The 22,033-nt window shown below is 51.4% G+C and overlaps 8 protein-coding genes across 8 annotated transcripts; 5 read left to right on the forward strand and 3 right to left on the reverse strand.

The window, feature by feature from the left end:
• Nucleotides 1-227: 227 nt before the first annotated feature.
• Nucleotides 228-3,337, forward strand: CNS1 (HSP70/90 co-chaperone; the record flags this gene model as incomplete). Its single annotated transcript, XM_064877250.1, has 5 exons — nt 228-441; nt 490-765; nt 812-1,516; nt 2,302-2,592; nt 2,649-3,337. The coding sequence occupies 5 exons, from the start codon at nt 228-230 to the stop codon at nt 3,335-3,337; spliced, it is 2,175 nt and encodes a 724-aa protein (XP_064726752.1).
• Nucleotides 3,338-4,280: 943 nt separating this feature from the next.
• PMZ80_008854 (uncharacterized protein) lies at nt 4,281-7,361 on the forward strand (the record flags this gene model as incomplete). Its single annotated transcript, XM_064877251.1, has 1 exon — nt 4,281-7,361. One exon carries the CDS (start codon nt 4,281-4,283, stop codon nt 7,359-7,361), a length of 3,081 nt encoding a protein of 1,026 aa, XP_064726753.1.
• Nucleotides 7,362-8,034: 673 nt separating this feature from the next.
• Nucleotides 8,035-9,483, forward strand: PMZ80_008855 (uncharacterized protein; the record flags this gene model as incomplete). Its single annotated transcript, XM_064877252.1, has 7 exons — nt 8,035-8,151; nt 8,209-8,309; nt 8,358-8,473; nt 8,522-8,566; nt 8,616-8,720; nt 8,769-8,965; nt 9,013-9,483. The coding sequence occupies 7 exons, from the start codon at nt 8,035-8,037 to the stop codon at nt 9,481-9,483; spliced, it is 1,152 nt and encodes a 383-aa protein (XP_064726754.1).
• A 1,364-nt stretch (nt 9,484-10,847) lies between these two features.
• Nucleotides 10,848-13,309, reverse strand: dpp4 (Dipeptidyl peptidase 4; the record flags this gene model as incomplete). The annotated part of the gene is made up of 3 exons (XM_064877253.1): nt 10,848-11,021; nt 11,084-12,916; nt 12,965-13,309. 3 exons carry the CDS (start codon nt 13,307-13,309, stop codon nt 10,848-10,850), a joined length of 2,352 nt encoding a protein of 783 aa, XP_064726755.1.
• A 1,259-nt stretch (nt 13,310-14,568) lies between these two features.
• PMZ80_008857 (uncharacterized protein) lies at nt 14,569-15,522 on the forward strand (the record flags this gene model as incomplete). Its single annotated transcript, XM_064877254.1, has 3 exons — nt 14,569-14,614; nt 14,665-15,072; nt 15,107-15,522. The coding sequence occupies 3 exons, from the start codon at nt 14,569-14,571 to the stop codon at nt 15,520-15,522; spliced, it is 870 nt and encodes a 289-aa protein (XP_064726756.1).
• Nucleotides 15,523-15,623: 101 nt separating this feature from the next.
• Nucleotides 15,624-16,115, reverse strand: PMZ80_008858 (uncharacterized protein; the record flags this gene model as incomplete). The annotated part of the gene is made up of 1 exon (XM_064877255.1): nt 15,624-16,115. The coding sequence occupies one exon, from the start codon at nt 16,113-16,115 to the stop codon at nt 15,624-15,626; it is 492 nt and encodes a 163-aa protein (XP_064726757.1).
• Nucleotides 16,116-18,214: 2,099 nt separating this feature from the next.
• Nucleotides 18,215-20,446, reverse strand: NDC80 (kinetochore-associated Ndc80 complex subunit ndc80; the record flags this gene model as incomplete). The annotated part of the gene is made up of 1 exon (XM_064877256.1): nt 18,215-20,446. One exon carries the CDS (start codon nt 20,444-20,446, stop codon nt 18,215-18,217), a length of 2,232 nt encoding a protein of 743 aa, XP_064726758.1.
• A 436-nt stretch (nt 20,447-20,882) lies between these two features.
• PEX14 (peroxisomal membrane protein pex14) lies at nt 20,883-22,010 on the forward strand (the record flags this gene model as incomplete). Its single annotated transcript, XM_064877257.1, has 1 exon — nt 20,883-22,010. One exon carries the CDS (start codon nt 20,883-20,885, stop codon nt 22,008-22,010), a length of 1,128 nt encoding a protein of 375 aa, XP_064726759.1.
• Between the last annotated feature and the right edge of the window lie 23 nt (nt 22,011-22,033).

Genomic DNA, 22,033 nt, shown 5'->3' on the forward strand with positions numbered 1-22,033 from the left:
AAGTGAATTCCACACCAAGAACAGGAAGCTTAGGGACTGAGCTGTCTCGATGCTCCTTGGCGCTGCTACTAGCATACACCCTATGACGTAGCCGCTGTAGAAAAAGTTGAGGCAGAGACTCAGGCAGCACCGCAGCACATTCGAGAACTTGGACCGATAGTATCTGCTCAGTGGGATACAACACGAGTTCGTGAAAGTGGGAGAAGGTTTTGCATTATATTGCAAAGATGGTACGGCTTGAAGAATTGCCCGACGCTTTCGAGGATGGCGCGAGACTCAATACACAATCGTTGCCCGGCGCACAAGCCGAGGAAGCGTCAATGGATGATCTGTACGATCGAGCAGCGGCTCGAGGGGGCTTCTCAGACAAGACGTTTGAGGAAGCGCTCTCAGATCTAAGCAAGACACCCCTCTTCATGACAGATCTAAATGATGCCGGAAGTATGCGACCATGACCACCAGATGCGGACCACGACTGAGGTTCTGCAGACGAAGAAAACGTGGTGCTCGAAGCGCTGAAAGCACTACAATATGAGGGTACAAAAGCCGAGGCCGCTCAGAACTTCAAGGAGCAGGGTAACGAGTGTGTGCAAGAGAAGAAGTGGTCCGATGCAAAGGAATTCTACACCAAGGGCATTGCTGTTCTTCAGCACAAAGAAGAGGGAAAGTGGGATCAGCCCAGCGATCCTGCGCAAGAAGAGAAACAGCGCAAGCTTCTTACCGAACAGCTGTATATCAACCGCGCCCGCTGCAACCTAGAGCTGAGTAGGACGCACCACCATGTTCCGCTTTCTCGACTGACCAAAAGCAGAAAACTATCGTTCGACTACTCTCGACTGCAGCGCTGCCCTCAAGGTCAATCCAGAGAATGCAAAAGCCCATTACCGGTCAGCATCGGCTCTTTTTGCCCTCGACAAGGTCTACGAGGCTCTCGATGTGTGTTATCGAGGCCTGAAGTTGGATGACTCAAACCAATCCATGGAGTCGTTGTTAGAGAAGATCCAGAAGCGATCGAGAGTCAAAGAAGAACAAGATCGCAGACGCAGGGCCGAGCACGATCGGAAGAGGAAAGAGAGGATTGTGCTCATAACGGCACTCAACGCACGAAACATCAGAGTCCGAGGGAAGCCTCCACCAGATATGGTCGATGCAGAGATCAGGCTCGTCCCAGACCCTTTATCTCCTAAGAGCACGCTAGAGTTCCCGACCATGTTCCTGTACCCCATGGACAACCAGTCAGACTTCGTCAAAGCCTTCGCCGAAAAGGATGCCATATATCAGCATTTGAGCATCATGCTGCCTGCGCCGTGGGATACGAGAAGAGACTACAAGCCGAATTTGGTTGATTGTTACATGGACACCGCATCTGGTGGCATGATCAAAGTCGGCAAGAAGGTCTCGCTTCTTGAGATATTGTCAAGCGACAAGGTCGAGGTAGTCGGAGGTCTTGTGCGGATTCATGTTGTGCCTCAAGCACTGGCACCCAAGTGGATCGAAGAAGTCAAGAGCAAGAAAGGTAGACGATAGTGAGAGTTCGACAAATAATGGCAAATGATACTCTATGAATGACGGCGTTCCTTGGACTTCAAAACAACAGTAGATCGTCTCCAGGGTCAGGCACATGGCATGCGATAGCTGGCCGCTTGAGCGTGTGGTCCGGACTAAGGATGTCGGCGTCGTTTAGCGTCGTCAGCTAAGATCCCGTGGACCCATTTTGGTCAATGCAGTGCAAAAGAAAGTGATGGACACTGGCTCTGATTTCGTAACAGACGTGCTTTGAAGACGTGTACTCGCTCTGCCGATACTCAATGGATATCAAAATCATTACGTCGCACAGCACGCTACTACTGTTGTGATGCTGGAACTATTTGAATACTTACAGTAGAACCAGCTCCGGAATCTTCAAGGATGATGAACACTCGCTTTATTAGCCGGCAGACTGGAACCCTGATGCATTAGCGCCGAGCTCAAAGTCATTGTGTCCAATTTCTCGTCTCAGTCGTCCAACCACCAGCAGTTTTGAACCGGCATCGTTGCTTAGATTTGTGCCATTTGAAGAGATACCCAAAGCTTGTGATACATCGATTTCAGCTCATGATCAGCATAGGGTACCAAAAACAGCATATCCTTGTCGCTTTTAGGCTCTGACTGGCGTACGAACGCGCGAGTGACTGGTCGTCCCGCTCCACGCCGCTTCCTGTTTGACAACCAAGCAGAAAGGCTTGTGTGCACTATCCCCGGTCAAGGCCTGGGAGCGTGCAGAAACGTGGTCCAAGTGCTTCGGATACGAGACCCAATCAGCCCCAGTAGTCGAGGCCGGTTCGCCTGTCATGATGAACATCCAGAACCCCTCCTTCCATCCTTACGGGTACGGAGACGCCATGGCACAGCAGTTCCCTTCCGACTTCCCACAGAGCCAATTCCAGCAGCCTGCTCCTTTCCCTAACACTCCGCAACGAAGCGCGCATTTCCCACAGCAACAAATACCTCCTCACCTATATCAGCAGTTCCAGCAGCAACAACAGCAGCAGCAACAGCAACCTAGTGGCTTTATACGGCCCGGAAGTCGCGAGAACCTCGCCTTGTCTCAAGGTAAAGTTAGCTACATTGAAATACTGCGCGCGAACCAAGACTAATGGCGCTTTCAGGACAATCCCAGAGGTATTCACCACACCACCAAAACAACCGGCCGCAGTCTGCGATATCGCAAGGCAATGCGCCTAACACTCCCATTCCTCAGCGTCAAGCTCCTGCACCGATGCAGCATAATATAATGCAGCAAAGCCCAGCTGGCGCGCAGGCAGCGCAAGCGAACCATCCGGCACAAACAGCACGAAATGCGATGCAGCAACAGCCAGCTCCAACAAGCCCTCAGGCTGCCGCTAGGGAAGAAGAGCGGGTCACAACGTTGCTAGAGATCAACTCACATTTACTGCAAGAGGTCATGAATTTACAGGCACAGGGAAAAGCCGGCCCAACAAGCCAGCAATCCCCCACTTCCCCGGGTGCCAGTGCGGACAATGCGAATATGGGCTCGAACAGCCCGAACGATCCTTCGAAATCTCATCCGCCGAGTCAGGAATACGCAGACTGCATGCGTAGATTGCAGGCAAATCTGGCGTTCCTGGCAGCAATCGCGGATGCGAGTAGGAAAGCAACGGGCAATCGTCCTATGGGACCGGCTATCATGGTCCCGCCGCCTCATTTGACTACTGTGCACCCATTGTACCAGAAGTTGGGGGCGCTGTTCCCGGAAGCAAGCCAGACCACACTTAACAAAGCTATGGCCGTCGCAAACGCTCAGAGGGCAGCAGCACATGTACAGGCACAAGGCTAAGAACGATATCTGTTGGTTCAGAAATCGAAGGTATGGCCCAAGCATCGCGATCCTGTAAACCACATCGGCCTACAGGGTTATGCGACAGCTTCTGCCGGCAAGACATGCCGTTGCGGATGAGAGTTGCCGTATCATCCAGCACGAAGGCGACAGCTTGTTAGACAGATATTACATGAACGTGGTCACAGAAGTCGCTGGATATGCGACACATCTACCGATCTTGCATTGGGCGTCGTGCCGAGATGTGGGTCCAAAGAACAGTAAATTCAACTTCGTCGGCAGGCACGGCAGGCACGGGCAGACTCGCTTGCGCAGCGCGTCATCGAGATCTCGACATTGTTATACACATTTCTAACAAGCACTTGAGCGCGATGGGGGTCGGATGCCAGAATATAGACGCAGAGCCAGCGCTTTGGTACAAGAATGTTCCCGCGCGGCTAAGAGACGCGAGATGCGCGCTCGGGCGCTTAAAATGTGGAGCTTCAGCCTTGTTCGATCTTCGAAGATCTGCTAGACGCAGCTCTATGGGGGTAGATGTGAAGTCAAGTCATCTTCACTTTCACGTGTGAAGTGTGTTCTGGAATGTTGGCCTAGTTTTGATGTTTCGCTGTTTGAGCAAATCTTCAGCCCCTCCTTATATATGCAATCATATTTTGCCCGTCTTCAGTACAGGGCCATCATTAGACACTCCTCCTTTGCTTTGCCTGTGAGCAGATCGTGTCGCAGTCACACCTTCCCAGATTCATTCTTAGCCACTCGTTCGCCACCAGATTCAAGCGGCAAACATTCATATAGCAGGTTCTACTCGACCAGAAGCAGCACCTGCCCTTCGCATTCACTTTTCCGACGACGCAATTACCCGCTCTTGTCCTCGAAGACGCCGATCCTTGCCTCGACACACTCTTTTGTTAGGACAATTCCGCAGAACGGCCAAGCACAAATTATGTCGACGAATGGAGATGCCAATGGTTCTAAGAGGAGAAGTAGTCCCAGCGCTATCCATGACAGACCCAAGAAACAATTGAAGCGGGACTCTGTGAACGGCGTACCTACACCAGGAGATGGAACGCCACAAAACGGTTCGGTCTACGACATCGCCCAAACGCTCGAGCAACCACTTGTGCCAGTAATAGCAGGAGTACCTGCAGCAGGCGACTCACCCGAGTGGCAAGCAACCATCGAGAAAGTCATCAAGAGCGTGGTATCCATACATTTCTGCCAGACATGCTCCTTCGATACGGACCTATCTTTCTCTTCGCAAGCAACAGGCTTTGTCGTGGATGCAGAACGAGGTTACATACTAACGAACCGACATGTCGCATGTTCGGGTCCTTTCTGGGGTTATTGCATATTCGACAACCATGAAGAATGCGACGTGCGTCCCGTCTACCGCGATCCTGTCCACGATTTCGGTATCCTCAAGTTCGACCCCAAGGCCATACGGCATATGGATTTGACTGAATTGAAACTTCAGCCCGAGTCTGCAAAAGTTGGCGTCGAGGTCCGAGTGGTCGGTAACGATGCTGGAGAAAAACTGAGTATCTTGTCGGGAGTTATTAGTCGTCTCGACAGAAATGCGCCCGACTATGGCGAGGGCTACAGCGACTTCAACACAAACTACATACAAGCAGCCGCAGCAGCCACCGGAGGTAGTTCTGGCTCCCCAGTGGTTAACCTTGCTGGCAATGCTGTGGCGCTTCAAGCAGGAGGCAGAACGGACGGCGCGGCAACCGACTTCTTCCTTCCCTTAGACCGGCCCCTGAGAGCCCTACAACTGCTGCAGCAGAAACAGCCGATTACTCGAGGCACAATACAAACACAATGGGTGTTCAAGCCATACGATGATTGTCGGAGGTTAGGTCTGACAGACGACTGGGAGACTGCCATGCGCAAAGCGTATCCGCAAGAAAACAGCTTACTTGTTGCTGAGATGGTGCTGCCAGAAGGGCCTGCTCACGAGAAGATACAAGAAGGGGACATCTTGATCAAGGTCAACGGGGAGCTGTTGACATCCTTCATTAGGCTCGATGCAACTCTGGACTCTAGCGTGGGCGGCAAGGTCACACTTTTGGTGCAAAGAGAAGGTCAAGATCAAGAGGTTGTCCTCGATGTAGGCGACCTACATGCTATAACCCCCGATCGCTTTGTCACTGTGGCTGGTGGTAGCTTCCACAATCTGTCCTACCAACAGGCACGTTTGTATGGTATTGCCTGCAAAGGAGTATACGTCTGCGAAGCGGCTGGCTCGTTCAAGATGGAGAACGCGCTGTCCGGCTGGCTGATTGACTCTATCGATAACAAGCCTACTCCGGACTTAGATGCCTTCATCGAAGTCACGAAGAACATTCCAGACAGATCTCGCGTGGTAGTCTCGTACCGACACATCCGAGATCTGCATACCAGAGCGACCAGCATCGTTTACGTTGATCGACATTGGCACAAGCAGATGCGTCTGCTTACACGAAACGATGAAACAGGCCTGTGGGACTTCAAGACAATTGGCAAGCCACTGCCCGCTCTGCCACCAGTGAAGCGATCAGCCGAATTTGTCCACTTGGATGGCGTGTCTCAAGCTGCTGCCGCAGAGATCGTGCGGTCGTTTGTCAAAGTCTCGTGCTACATGCCGGTCAAGATCGATGGCTATCCGCAAGCTCGCAGGACAGGGTTTGGAGTGGTCATCGACGCAGAAAAGGGTCTCGTCCTGGTATCCAGAGCGATCGCGCCATACGATCTCTGCGACATCACCATTACTATCGCCGACTCCTTACAGATTGAAGCAAAGGTACTCTTTCTGCATCCGCTTACGAATTACACGATCATACAATATGATCCTTCGCTTGTTGATGCTCCGGTCCAAGCTGCTAAGTTGTCTGAGGCACCTGTTAAGCAAGGGCAAGATACGATATTCGTGGGCTTCAACCAGAACCACCGGATCGTGGTAGCCAAAACCGTCGTCACGGATATTACGGCAGTTGGCATTCCAGCAAATGCGGCAGCTCCTCGCTATCGAGCAGTTAACCTCGACGCCATTACAGTCGACACCGGACTTTCGACACAATGCTCTTCTGGAGTATTGATAGGCGATGATGGTGTTGTCCAAGCACTATGGCTCACTTACATGGGTGAGAGAAGTCAAGGCAGTTCCAGAGATACCGAGTACCACCTCGGCTTGGCCACCACTCTGGTCAATCCCATCATCAAGCAGATTCGGGCAGGCGAGATACCGAAGCTGCGCATACTCAATATGGAGGCATATGTCATCCAGATGGCTCAATGCCGTATCATGGGTGTTTCGGACGAGTGGATCAAGAAGGTCGCAGTAGCTAATCCCTCTCGCCATCAGCTGTTCACCGTCAGGAAAGTCGACTGCGCTCCGCATGTGGGTCAGGCGGATGGTCAACAACTGCAGGAAGCAGATATCATCCTCACGCTAAACGACAAGCTCATCACCAAGGTGTCCGACTTCGACATCATGTACGACAAGGAGTGGCTGGATGCGCTTGTTGTCCGCAAAGGCCAGGAAGTGCGACTGCGGGTACCGACGATTGCCACAGAAGACCTAGAGACATCGAGGGTAGTTATCTTTTGTGGTGCCGTTCTACAAAGGCCGCACCACGCAGTCCGGCAACAGATCAGCAAGCTTCATTCCGACATCTATGTCAGCGCCCGTAGTAGAGGATCGCCGGCATATCAGTATGGACTTGCACCGACCAATTTCATCACACACGTCAACAGTGTCAAGACGCCTGATCTTGACTCATTCGTCACCGAAGTCAGCAAGATACCGGACAACACCTACTTTAGACTTCGAGCTATGACTTTCGATAATGTGCCGTGGGTGGTTACGATGAAGAAGAATGATCATTACTTCCCCATGTCGGAGTATGTGAAGGATACGAGCAAGCCGGCTGGGTGGAGAACGGTGTCTTACAGGAGGAGAAATGATGGTGCACCAGTCACGGCTGACGCGATGGACGAGGGTGCTGAGGAGAGTGGTGGTGAGGAGGGACCGGAAGATGCATAGACGGTATGAGTAACTCGATACCCTGGTTTATAGACTGTCGGCAGCAGTGCGTTTAGGGGAGAGCAATCTCTTGTTGCGAATTGTTGAAGATGCAAGTGAAGACATTTACTATGCATCACATCTACTTCCCCTCTGCTTCCCCTGCGTGCCGGTGACGAGCATGGCGTATCACGTGCTTCGAGTTTCACATGTTATTTTCATCGAACTCAATTCGACCGGGGCTGAAGGAAAAGGCGTGCTAGCACAACACGCACAACAGGCATGGTCGTGATGAGAAGAGGACAGATAACACGCAACAATAACATCTTGTTAGTAGCACGTAGCAAAGAACAGTGAGGTCATGCTGTCTCTGAAGGCGACAGAGGTTGATATCGTCCGTTTGATTTGGTGTCGTGTGCTCAAACGGACAAGGATTTTTGAAGTTGGTGCGGCAGCAAGTGCAAAGGTGGACACTTGCGTCACAGGAGCCACAGGAAGTCGTTTCCAACAAGCGCACGATCACTGCAGAACCAGGTTCCTGCTTTCCCAAACAAACTTGTTCTTGAACTACTTGCAACTTCTTCTTCAAATCAGAAATTCTGCAACCGTACCTTTGATTCTGTCAGGAACGTGTAGTATATCTCACGAATTGCAGTATTGAAATCACACATACCACAATCCAAATACCGCAAAAATGGAAGACGTGAGCAACCAGATCGATCCTGGCTCCAACAACAATTACAGCAATGTCGACACTGCCGCTGCTAAGGATCATGCCGCTGGTCTCGCAGAGCAGGCCAAGAACAGTGAGGTATGTAATCCGCAGCCATCATCATGACTGTCCATGCTGACCGCTTCACAGTACTAGAGTAACGAGCCAGCAAGTCACACGATTAACAGGCCTTCAGGTGCAGCGAACGCTTACAACTCTGTCTCGAACACACAGTTCGCCCAAGATCTCGCCAATGGGTAAGTACAGCACGGAAAGATGAAGATAATATACTGATATGGAAACAGGCCTGCTGCACAGAGCGTCAAGAATCAGGCCAACGCGACTAGCAACGAGTTCTCGGATCTTGCTAGCTCTCGAACCATGCCCGAGCACAAAGCTGCGAACGACACCCCTCTGACCCGTATGTTTGGCCCATGGACTGCACCTCTCTCTTCTAACGGACAAATAGACTACCACAACTTTTTCTTCAACTTGCTTAGCTGGAAGAACCCAAGTACGTTACCAGAATCCAAAATCCAGAAGCCAGTGCTGACATGTAGCAGGAGCCACCGGCGTGACTTTCGCTAGTTTCATTGCCTTGATCTTCGCATCGCGATATCTCCCAATCATCCGTCTTTTCCTGAAGGGTACATGGACAATTCTTGGAGGTAAGCAAAACAGAAGGCAATACAAGGAGCAAGGTCTAACAGCAATAGTTGTTACTCTCGCAGAGGCTGCTGCCAAGTTCACCATAGGATCGAGTGTCGCTGGTCATGTCCGCCCAAGAAGATACTACAAAATCCCAAAGGAGACCCTTGAAGCCACTCTTGATGACGTCGAGCAACTCATCAACTTCTTCGTCATCGAGGCTCAGCGAATAGTCTTTGCTGAGAACATCCCCAACACTGCTCTGGTACGTCAACCGAGACCTGGGTACTGAAAAATACTAATATTGCATAGGCATTCACCGCCTCCTTCCTCAGCTACTACCTCATTAAGCTGCTTCCAGCCTGGGGCTTCACTCTGTTCGCTACCTGCGTCACCTTCCTCGTCCCTCTCGTCTACACCCAGAACAAAGATTTGATCGATTCGCAATATGAGCATGTCTCCAACATTGCCGTCAAGCAGACCCAGCAGTTCCGCGATCTGACCGCTGAACACACTAGCAAGGCTGCCGAGACCGTTAAGCAGTACACTGGTGAATATGCCAACGTTGCATCTGAGTACATTGGAAAGAGCAGACAGAAGATCCCAAACCTGGCCCCAGCCGGCACCACAAATGGCACCACGAACAACTCCGCCCAGCCCAATGTTAACGAGAACGACTTTCCACAAGCCCCGAAGACTGACTTCGCTTCGTCGGCAGAGCACACCAAGCCAATCGTTACTGCACCTGGTGACGATGAGCCGATTGCTGCCTCAGTTTACTAAAGGCACAAAAAGTGTACCAGAACTCGTTCAGCGATCCTCGCCCGGAATGATAAGACACCTGTAAAGCAGGTGGTGAGCCGGATATTCCAGATGTGATCGTGGAGAACAAATGAGCGCTTAATGAGCAATGGAAGCTTACGACACAACATGCACTACGAAATACCTACGACCATATTGTATGAGGAGACGAAAAGAGCAAGTGGTGAACTGTTTGCAAGCAGGCGTGATGAGCAAAAATATGTCAGGCGCAGGGTGCGAGCTCACGCAGCCGATCAAAGACTGCTTGTTCCTTGATTTTAGCGAGCAACTGTTTGGCTGTACTATATAGACTGGATGGAATGAGCAATATTTGTTTCGATTCATTTCCTGATTGAGTGCATGCACGTGTGATACTGCTTGTATGACCTTCGCAAAGGTGAGACGCGCTCCAGCAGGAGATTACCTGCGTTGCATTCAGGTCGATTGCTATCAGCACATCAAAAACGACTCTCGCATGAGATGATCTTGCTCTCTTCGCCTATGAATCTGGCTTCAAAATAGCAGAAGCAGTAAGAAATTCTGTTCCTCGCGCAATCTGGCGCGATCAAGTGCTCATCCTGCTGAACGAACCATGTCATCAATGGCCCAAAGTGCTTCGATCATCTTAAGGGGGCAGTGACCGTAGCACTCCATCTACATTCCTCGAGAACGAAGCACTGCTACGCTAGGTTGGCTCAAGAAAAGCACTTCGATGTAGTGGGTGGGTGGGTGGTCATCGAACCGCCGTTGCACTCACCATAGCCATAGTGTAAGCCAACCTCGGCGCCTTCATGCAGCATCCTTACAGAGTCGAGACTTCCTGGGTCGGACTTCGTTTTGAGCGAAACGATGACTTGCTCAAGCCTGCACAATCTTAAGGGGTAAATTCGAGATCTGGTTGTGTGGTTACATTCCTTCCTGTGTAGGCCTGTTGGGGGGTCAGACTTGCGCCGCTGGGCGATGGTAACGACCTGCGTGCAATCAGGTTGTTTGATCTTTCTCTACGTTGTACCGGTCGTGCTGCGCTTCGGTCCAGTACTCCTAACGTGCGGCGCCTAACAACTGACCTGGTCGCCATCTCCAGCGCCTGGCTCGAGGTGTCAGTCGCAAGCTTAGTCGTCTTGGTCCGGATTCTCAAGGACCTGAATCATACCTCCCCGAAAAATGCCCTGGAATCAGCTGATGACTACTCGCCAGGCGGAATGCTTTCTCGGAGACAATCACGGCTCTTGGAAATGACTGACCTCATATTAGAACAAGAAAGCCAAGATTTGTAAGATCGTTCAATTGACTCATTCCTTCATAAACTCGTTAGGCTATCAACCAGCAGCACACCAGCCTTGTGATCACGCCGTCCACTGCACCATTCTCACACCTCCCGGAACCTCCTTCTTACCCCACTGGTGCACCAATGGCTCCGTGGCCGCAACTCGGTTCTTCTCCGTGTACAGCTCGCCGGTGAGATATCTGTACAGAAACTCGTTGGCGTTGTTGTAGACTATGGAATGATCGCTGTCTGTCTGGGAGCCTGTTAGCATATCATACGAGGGCGATCATTGTGAGTGGGCGTCTCGAAACTTACAAATGCATACATCTCGAACTTGCTCGGGCTGACACCCTCGCCGACGAGAAGATCCACTAGCGCTGCTCCGTTCTGATAATGCACATTGTCGTCGCCGGTTCCGTGCATCAGGCAGAACTTGCCCGGGATACTCGCGAAGTTCGTGGTGTTTCGGATGGCGGTTGCATTATAACCTGCTTCATTCTCTGACAGCGATTTGAGGAACCGTTCAGTGTACAATGTATCGTAGAAACGCCAGTCGGAAACCGGTGCTGTCGACAGACCAAGACTGAATACGTGCTCTGAGTCTGCTTCGACGACTTTGCCAGTCAGGTACCCACCGAATGACCAGCCCCAGATACCGATGTGATCGGCATCGATGTATTCATGCATTGCGATCAGCTGGCGCGCAGCCTCGATCTGGTCTTGTGCCTCGAGTGTGCCGAGCTCTCCTGTGACTTCGGCTCTGAATGCGCGGCCCTTGTAGCCTGTTCCTCGGCCGTCAACGGTGTAGGTGATGTATTGCAGGTCAGGGTCCGACGCAATGTACGCGTTCCAGTCTAGTGACTGGAAGCGCTGGGAGACCTCTTGAGCGCCTGGGCCGCCGTATGGTGTGAAGAGGACGGGGTATTTTGCGGAGCTGTTGAAGTTTGCCGGGAGACGTTGCATCACGTTCATGGTGTAACTTGTGTTGGGTATGGGAAGCTCGAAGTATGTGATGTTCGGAAGAGCATAGGATTCCAGAGTGGTGGCCAAGGCTGTGTTGTTCGCGATCACACTGAGAGGTTCGGAGGAATCGGATGCGTATAGCTCTTGGTAGGGGACGTCCGGACCGAGGTAGGACAGGACGTAATACCCATTACCGCTTGAGAAGCTGGCGGAGTAGTAGGCTGGCTCGCTGTCGTTGACCAGTGGTGTGATAACTGCATCAGGATAAGAGACACTGTAAAGATGACGCGATGTGCTGTGCTGCTGTGTTGACAAGTAGTAAACCAATTGACGTTCGGTGTCGATACCGACGAGGGTAACAACTTCCCATTCGCCGGATGTTAGCGTTATGTTTTGTGTGCCATCGAGCGAGAAGAGATACAGGTGGTTCCAACCTGACACGTCGCTCTCGTCTAGATACCACTCTGTACCGTTGACGTCGCCAACGTATGTAACTGCCAGCAGATTGTCAAGCCATCCATCTGAGCCATTTCGTTCTCTGACTATGGTCGACTCACCAGAAGCCGTGTCAACCACAACGTACTTCTCATTCGATTGGACGCGATCATATGCTCGGTAGAGCACAGCGGTGTTTGTGTCTGTCACCCACTTCACCTCACCAATGACAGTATTGTTGGCTTCGAAGGCAGTAATCGGGATGGTGGAGTTCTCCATCGCTTCGACATTGAGTAAGTTGAATTTGACAGTTGGGTTCGTGGACCCAACTTTCGGGTACCTTAGATCGAGCATCTGCGGATATGGCGGCGCATATTTCTGCTCGTCCATGTAATAGGCAATGGAGAACGTGCCGACACCGGTCTCGTTGAAGCTCAGGTAGGCAATATGAGTAGCATCAGGTGACCACCACATAGCATAACGATCGCCGAAAATTTCTTCTTCGTACACCCAGTCACCCACAGCGTTAAATAGATCCGGCGAACCGTCAAAAGTGATCTGTGTGATCTCTGTATTGTTGTGTAAGTACAAGTTATTGCCGCGGACGAAGGCAATGACATCTCCAACAGGTGCGAACTCGGCGTACTGGATGTCTCCATCCTGATCTTCGACTAGAGGCGTGACTTCTCCGCTGGCCACGTCCAGAATCTCATAGTTTGCGAAGTACGAATGCCGGTATTGTTTGGTGTACTACTAATGTCAGCTTGTCCCGGGCTATTCCACCGAATCTTGGCTTACATTTGTGGAAAACATAACCTTCTCAAGATCCGAGCGGATCCAGTACTCCCAATAGTCTGACGGCACCTGGTCCGCAGGCACGAGTATCGAGGAGTTGCCGGTCACAAAGTTCTCCAGACTCAGGTTACCAGCGTCGTCAACCACGACTCCAACGCCATCTTCATCGGTACTTATCCATGATATCGACGTTGAGTCTGCTGCGAATGCTGGATTGCTGACTGTGTCATTAAACGTCAGAAGCTCTGATCCAGAACCTAAAGGCTGTCGTGGTTGTCGTGCAGGTTCAATCTGAGCGTGTGCCGAGCCCAACAAAGCTGCCACTGAGGCAGTCTTGGCGAAGTGCATGTCGAGCACGAGCAACAAGACACAGGTCGATCAATGGAAGTTGGTGAAGGTGACCACAGCCTGAGCTCCAGCTAGGATTTGACCTTTTATGCTGGCGCCTGAGAGATAAAGATAGTGAAGAGAACGTGGCAATGAATGTCTGTTGCCGGCGAGGAAGCAGGCAAGTCCAAGCTTTCAGGATTCTGGTATCATGCCTCGGTGGACAAATCATCTTGGCAGCAGGAACGCTTCGCATGATTGGCAGGCACATGGTGGGTGGTTGGGTGTTACCTGCCCAGTAGAGGATAGTTTGCTGTAGATCTTGCCTGCGCCGGTCATCGCCGAGATAGCGTAGCTGCGCCAAGAAGCTCCGCTGTTCAGCGGATGCAACGTAACGAAGGAGCGATTCGCTTTGTCGATGTAGCACCATGTTGTGCAGTCACCGTCATGGCACGGACAATCTGTCCGTCGCGACTCCCCTCGTGTACCTGCTTTAGAGGTTTGACGACATGTCACGAAGTAGCTGCGATCTTGATGCAGGCAACAATGCTCATCGCTCCGCCCCAGAATTGGCGAGAACCATGACTGCGTCACACCAATCAGGACAGGCCGTTGTGCGACGCATTAAGGTCATGGTATCGACATTACAGCCTTGATGATGCCAATATGGTTGCCCGATGTTTTACCTCAGCACATGAGACTTCTCAGTGACTCCAGCAGCATTCCACGTCTTCATTTATGACACAAAGACACAAGCCATGTTGAGGCAATCGAAGACTATATAAATCCTGAGAGTCAACCCCGAAGCACAAAGGCGCTTCGGCGTGGTCCGACACAGAGTCCAAACAGAGCTCGAGAACGAAGCGGCATCGATGTCAAGCCTTGAGCAGGCTGCGTGTTTCATGTTATTCATGGACTCCGTGGCAGTCAAATATGGCTGATGACATACTTTGTTCGAGCAAATTGCTTGAAAAGTCGACAAGATCTGCCAGTGTCATAAGCCGCGATTTTTAGGCTGGTAGATAATGCATGACTCCTGTTCTACCCGCAAGTAGCACTCGAGCCTTGACCCGTAGATGTGAGAGTACTGCGTAGTGTGCTTATGGCCTTAGGCACCATATCACGGTTCGTGACTGTCTTTCGTTGATACGAGCAGTTCCATCCCGGTATAGATGTCAGATGATTCCATTTTGTCTTTCAAGCGAGGCCTCCAATATCTCGAGATGAAACTGAGCAGCTCATCTGTAGGCAGAATCGGAAAGAATATTATCGTAATAAGAATGACGCTGGCAGAGACGCCAAAGGTTGCCATGATTACCGGTGGCGGTGAGTCTTGAGTATTCCAGACGACAAAACACTGGCTGACCGTTCGACAGCATCCGGTATTGGCCTCGCGGTAGCCACCGCGCTCGTGAGAAGAGGCGATTGGCATGTCCATCTGCTCGATGTCAATGGCATTTCTGGGTTGAAGGCCGCCAAGGATTTGGCAGGCGCAGCGACCTTCCACGAAGTCGATGTAACAGCCTATTCAGAAATCGCGCGGATGTTTGACAACATCTTTCGAGCAGAAGGCCGCCTGGATTTTGTCTTCGCGAACGCTGGCATTTTGGAACGACTCGACTTCTACGAGCAGCATCCGGCTGGAAACCCCCCGCCAGAGGTGAACATGCGCGTCGTTGACATCAATCTGAAAGCTGTGTACACGACAAGTTATTTAGTACTGCATTACTTTCGACAATGTCCGAGCAGTGACCGATCACTGGTATTGACAGCAAGTTGTGGTGGTCTGTACGCTTGCCCTAACCGGCCCATGTATAGTGGCACAAAGCGTCAGTCTGACCTTTCAGAGAACCACAATTGCTGACCGTGATCTAGACGGTGTCGTAGGCTTTATGAGGTCGATTGCCAGCACTTATGTCGACAGTGGAATTCGTGTGAATGCCATCTGTCCTGGCACCGTCGAGACGAGCCTGCTTGCCGATGCAGAATGGAGAGCATTTCCACAAAACTATTTCACACCAATATCCGTGATCGTTGACACTGTGCTGAAATTGATCGATGGTGGCACAGTGACTGACGCCAAAGGGGATGTAGTAGAGGGTGGGAGGGTGTTCGGAAAGGCGGTCGAGATCATCCTCAACAACTTCTACCTTCGAGACCAGCATGAATACTGTGATGAGGCGATGGCTGCATCGATGGGCGCCGACACGCTCGAGGAGTCGAAGCCAGCTTGATAAGTTCGATGCCAACCGCAGAAGCAAGTATCAGGTCTTGTTCACTGATCCAACAAGGGACAATCGCGGTGTTGCATTGTTATTCATCGTGGTGAAACATCTCATGAGACATCGGCAGCAGGCACACAGATACCCTCTCCAATCTGTAAATTGTCGCATTTGAGCTTCGGGTTCACTTTCTTCAGCTCCTCTAGTGTCGTAGAATACTTTTTTGAAAGCTCATAGCAGGTTTCACCGCTTCTGACTTCATGCTTGATGGTGCCCGTCTCACATTTGGCGGAGCTGCCGAACCCAAAATTGTGCTTCCAAGGCGGCGCTATTACCATCAAGAGGAAGACGATGACTAGAAGAAGAAACGGCAGGAAGTATCGATATGAGCTCGTGTTGTCCTGCACATGTTCTTCGAAATCATAATCAATAGGCGCTAAGACCGGCACAAGTCTACCATATCGATTTCCCGGGGCACCACGGTACATTTCGCCCTCGGCAGACTCGTACGTGTAGATTTCGGTGTCAGCATCGTACCCGACGCGCTTGAATCCAGCCGGCAGGCGATTCTGGTCGTCATCGTCATAGTCGTGATATGTCGACATACTGAGGTTCAGCCACATCGAAGTGGATCGTTTCGAGACTTGTCAGTCTTCACTATGCAGCGAAAAGAAGTTGGGATCAGGCAGGCTGCCGAAGAGACCAAAGCACTGGCAGAGGCCAAGATTACCTACAATAAGCCAGCTTCTGGTCACGAAGTGCGACCGGAGATGACCGCTTTGACTGCCTATTGTGCTTAAACGCGGCTCGTGGCTACCGCAAGTATGACCTGACGCTCGGTATAGATTGGGGGCAAGTCCGCCTCCCAAGCGCAGTGCATGCCCGGAGATGACCACAAGGACCGGAGGAATGGCCCTAACGATAGGAATCACTGGCGCACACAAGGCCCACAAGGCTGACTTGCCCAAAATTATAAAACCGGAGTAAACATGCCGCAGCTACAAGGCCATCTTGTTTATCCTCTCCAGTGTTCAAACCTCCAACCGACGCCAGTCTGAGGCGTAGAGCGAGACTTGTCTTCGCGGATGCTTTTGTCTTAGACAGCTGATCACGACGACTATGTACGCAGGGTACCCTGGGCATAAGTTTGGTCCTTTTGCAGGGCACGATCGGAAGCTCGCGGGCCACGAAGCAACACGTCAAGAGCAACAGGAGGCGAACCCTAGTCTGTCACAGCTGAGCTTCACGAGAGTCGTATGCTAGGAGTCGTCGGTCAGGAGTATACACGAAGATGGACTTTCGTTACAGCAGGACAGTTCGTGCCGTGAATCATCCTAGCCCTTACATGAAGGGTTTTCTCATGACTTGATTTTCTTGCATGCTACACCAAAAAAGCACGACTAACCGGACGGCACGGGTGAGATCCCTCTCATTCGGCGTGATCGACCAATGTCACCACGGCCCTCATCTGCTAAGTAGACTGGTGCACCTCTCCAGTATGCTGCATACCCTGATGGGTCCGGGGTTGTTTCGGGTTCACAGCACGCAAGCAAGACCGATTGGTCTTCATGAGAACGGCAGAGTATTCCTTGTCCATTACCAGAAATTGACTTAGGCTACGAAGCGATCACTTCCTCACCACACCTATCGACCTTCTCACTTACTCCAACTTACCTCAAGTCCATCGTTGATCAAAGGTACCTTCGAGTCTCGCTCTAACAATCATCGTCAGCCTCCTTCTCCTCGGCACCAGTGTCCAGGATAGTCAACTTCCTGGTGCAAGGACCATCGTCTTCGAAGCTTTTCAGGTCGACGTGTCAGATGGAGAACCAGTCAGCGGCTCCTACCCCGTCTGCGGGTGCCAAGCAAGTTGGGCGAACATCTGTATGGCAGGAGGATCCCGATACTACGACTGCTCTTGCTACGGGACCCTCCGATACAGATCTGAACTCCAAGATCGCAGGAACGAGCGACACAGATACTTCTGGTAAGTACTTTTGAAACGTCACTGTCAAGTGCAGTACTGGAAACACTCCTTCCGTGACAGCAACCCAAGATCTCACAGCTTATGCACCTAAATACCACATCCAAAGCATCGACAATTCATATGAGATCTTCGGTGTGGACGCCATCTGGCACAATCAATACGCTGGGCCCGAAAGTGACTTCGTTGCTTTCAGAAAGCAGTTTCATTGCGACATCAATACCATGATACTACTGGTGGCAAGACACGTGGAGCAGGGGTTGTATACTATTATCAATATGAATGCTACCCCACATATGCTCACGGTGATTTGTGGGTGTGAGAAGATGCGAGCTGAATTCCCTGAGAATATGTGGGATGATCCAGCTGGGTGAGTTATTGTTGCGTACGGAAAGGAATGCAATTGTGTCTCGAGATACATATTCATCCGACATAGCTGTGTCAAGCGCCAACTCCTTGTACCATGCATACAGGCAGTCCAGTCAGATCAAACATCTTCCATGCATACAGCGGATTTGGAGCACAGCGATACAGGACAAGCACGAGAAATGCCATGCATCGTCAAATGAGAAAATCCCGAAGTAATCAAATTCACGCCAGCATCAATGGTATCTTCAGAAGCCAAATAAACTATCACATACCCAACAACCTATACAACACCATGCGATCGTCACTTCGTAAGCGCTGTACCATCCAAGCAATCGAAAAGCACCCAGCCAATCATTCGTACACCTCGCCGTCTTCAGCATAGCTTGCTCCGTCCTCCATAAGCTCACCCTCGACCTCCTCGCCTACCCATCCCTCGAAGACCTCCAGACCTTCCTTGATATGCAGCTTGAATCTTACGACATCCTCGAGAATTCTTTCAACACCTCCGTGCACCTCCTCGCGCACACGATCTGCTTCTTGCTTCATCCCCTCCCAAGCAAGCTGCACTTCCATTTCACGCTGCTCAAGCTCAACGACACCTCGCTCAAGACCATCGCGCATCTTCGACAGCTCTTTCTCGGTCTTCTCTCGTTTCGTGGTCATCTGCGTGTAGCTTGTGTTGTGCTCATCCTTTAGCTGGTTGTACAGCTCTTTGGTCATGCTCAGTTTGTAGTTCAGGTTGTCGATCTCGGCGTTCTTCTCTTGCAGGATTTCTGAAACGGAGTCTATGAGGTCGCGGTCCGATAATGCGTGGTCAGTCGCTAGTCGACGACGTTCGGTAATCGATTTGCGAAGGGTAAGCAGGGTGGTGCGGGTTGTGCCACGCAGGTCTGTCATGTGTGCTGGAAGGAGAGATTGAGGTTGGTAGCCTGTCAGTGGTCCAGCGAGGAGACGATCGGATTGCTCGTTGTCAGGCGAGCGCCGTGATCGCCTGTGCGTGGAGGAGGAGAAGTTGTTGGTCGTGTCTGTGAGTTGCAGCACTAGCTCGAAATCCTGTCCCTTAGCATTGCTAGCTGTGGTGGGTATCAGAGACGTCTGGTAGCCAAGCGTGTTGTAGCGTTTTGCGATTGCTTCTAGATCTTCGAGTCTGCGCGAGGCCTCGATCTCTTTCTCGAGTACGGCTTTGTTGGTTTCTTCGAGGGTCGTGATGGCATCATCGTGGGCCTTGGTCAGCCGCTCGCGTTCGGTGTTCATTCTGTCTATATCTTGGATGTTTAGACCTTGCTCATCTACGGATTGTTGAAGTGACCGACGCTCTGATTCCACTTGTTCCAGGTCGGCTTCTGTCTTCGATATTTCTCCTTCGAGGATCTTCATGCGCGATTGATATTTCTCGATCTTGGCCTGCACGTTGGAGTTGTAGTCCTCGAATTTCTTCTTGTCATCCTCAAGGATCTTGAAGTGCTTGTCGAGCTTGGCAACATCTGGCTGGCCTCGCTCTATCTCTTCGATCTGTGCCTTGAGCTTCTCATTTTCCTCCTCCAGTGCCTTGAGCTCCCCTTCGTATCTAGCATTGATGGCTGAGAATTCTTCGTTCATGAGCTGCTTGTGAGGCAGAAGAGCTGCATCTGCTGCATCGTCATCTTCGTCTGGGCCGACCTGTAACCATTGCTGGTATGCTGAAAACAGGAAATGGAACACAATCCTATCCCCTGAGATATCGACTCCAGCTTCAACACAAGCATCGTCATATGCACCACGTGTGAAGTTGTCAAGCATCGTTGCTAATTGCATTATCCAGTGGAACATCAGCAGGAATTTTGGCCAGTGCTGAGGGGTGATGGGATATATATGTGATTTCGAGATATCGGTTCCATAGGGGTATCTCAGTTGCTTCATTAGCTGTGGAAGTTCGGTATCGATGTTCTTCTGGAACTTATAGCTCGGATCGATTCTTCTGTAGAGCCACTGGAATATGTTGTTGAAATCCATTTGAGTAGGAGCCGTGGTAGAGGTCGGCCTTAGGGTGTGCTTCATGTCCACTTCAAACCCGTTCTGTGAAAGATAATCCTGAAGCTCTTGTGACATCTTTTCGCGAAGAGCCTTTCCCATGGGTACCCTTGGATCTGCGCGCTTGACTGGTGCTTGTTGGGAAAAGAAAGTCTGCGAACCAAATGGACCAGCTGCGGACGGCCGCGAGTATATGCTACTCCTCCTTTGCATGGTCGCAGAAGCTGGTGTTTGGGAGCCGAAGAGCTGATTTGGAGCAAGGCTCTGCCTATGAGCCGAGACCGAACCACTGCCTGCAAATGGGTTCATTGTAGATCTCCTTACAGTGGATTGGCCCATTTGCGCCAAATCACCACCCGAGGACGAACGATGAAAGTTGGGTTGGGCGGGTCGCTGCAGAGTGTTGATCGAGGTTGAGCGCATGTGCTGTCCGGTGTAAGGTGCGCGCATATCTTGACTGGAGGATGTGCGCTTCATCGCAGAGGCTGGCTGCGGGATACCAGAGAAGTTCTGTATGGGACCCAGGGTTTCGCGCGGACGGCGTACGCTGAAAAGCCCTGTTGGTTGCGACATGGTCGCGGCTCAGCTGGGTAGGTTCGCGCAGGTCGTAGAGGACGTGCGCAATATTGTGACTCTGGGAAGAGTGTATGCTTCGAGGTCGGGTGAATCTCAGCTGTATGTACAAGGATGTAGGATGCGGATCTGGTAAGTGAAGGAGCGTTGATGCACATGTCAACACTCGTTGCTGCTCAGTTTGTTTGGCTCTCCATAAATGGTTAGCGCGGTCGCACGCTACGCTAGGCTCTATCGGTCCACTCCGCCGCACGTGCTTTGCCCATGCCTCGGTATCGGTATGACCTATTAGTGAAGCACCATTTTCTGGGGCTGGGATCTCGTTCAAGTGCTTTCCATGCGCACCATCGAATTGCGCAGGGTGTACGGAGGTCAGTCATCTGGACAGTGACTCCATCTCATGGTTCGGTAGCACATATTCGAATTCAGCGCCAATATGGCGCCTCGCCAGGAACTGGTTGCGTCGGCTGTCAACTTCTTGCAAGATCCAGCCGTCGCGTCTGCAGCAGTCGAGAAGAGGATAGAATTCTTACAGTCGAAAAACCTGACACAAGAAGAGATTGATCTCGCACTTTCACAATCCTCGGGCGCACCGCCTCCACCTCCAAACGCACCGAACCAAGCATATTATCCTCCCCAACAATACCAAACACCGCCTCCCGGATATGGCTACCCTCCGCCGTACGGTCAGTGGCCGCAGCAGCCTCCTCCAGAACCTCCGAAACGTGACTGGCGGGATTACTTCATCATGGCCACGGTAGTCGGGGGAGCTTCTTATGGACTCTACGTCCTTGCCAACAGATATATCAGGCCGTTGATAGCACCACCAACGCCGCCACGGTTGGAACAAGACAAAGCTGCCATCGATGAACAGTTCAGCAAAGCGTTTGCTCTGCTAGACACTTTGTCGGAGGACACTACCAAACTCAAAGATGCTGAGGAAGAACGAACCAAAAAACTAGACAGTGCTATCGCAGATATTGAAACTATAGTGTCGGATCTGAAAGCCGCGAATCAGCGGCGGGAAGATGACAGCAGAAGGATGGAATCAGAGATTAAGAGTATGCGAGACTCATTGCCTCGAGCAATCGATACAGTCAAAGAAGGATCTGAGAAGCAATTAAAGGAGCTCAGCAGCGAGCTCGCAAGCTTGAAGTCGCTTATGCAGAATCGTGCTGGCTCCTCAGGCGCTTCAAACTTCAACATCCCTCGAGTCCCGAAGCCGGACCCGGCGCAGATGCCGTACTCCAGCTCGAACAGAACAAGCAATGCTGGTACACCAGCGACCGAAGTGCCTATGCCAGGCAGTGCAAGCAACACAACGGGTGTCAATGGTCCTAGCACTGTGCCTTCATTCACTCCCCCAACGAGCTCGGGATCGCAGTCGACAAGCACAAATGCTTCTGCTCCGAAACCAGCAAGCACTAATCTTGGGTATGGATCCGGCAAGGTATCGATCCCAGCGTGGCAGCTGGCAGCGCAAAATAAGCAGGAGAAGGAAAAGCAGACTAACGGAACGCCAGCTGATGGTGCGGATGCTGTTTCTGCACTCCAGGCATCATAATTTGGTCTTCTTGAGATATATAG

Source organism: Knufia obscura, assembly GCF_036327395.1.
Source record: "Knufia obscura strain CCFEE 5817 isolate CBS 148926 chromosome Unknown scaffold_12, whole genome shotgun sequence".
NCBI classification, from domain to species: domain Eukaryota; kingdom Fungi; phylum Ascomycota; class Eurotiomycetes; order Chaetothyriales; family Trichomeriaceae; genus Knufia; species Knufia obscura.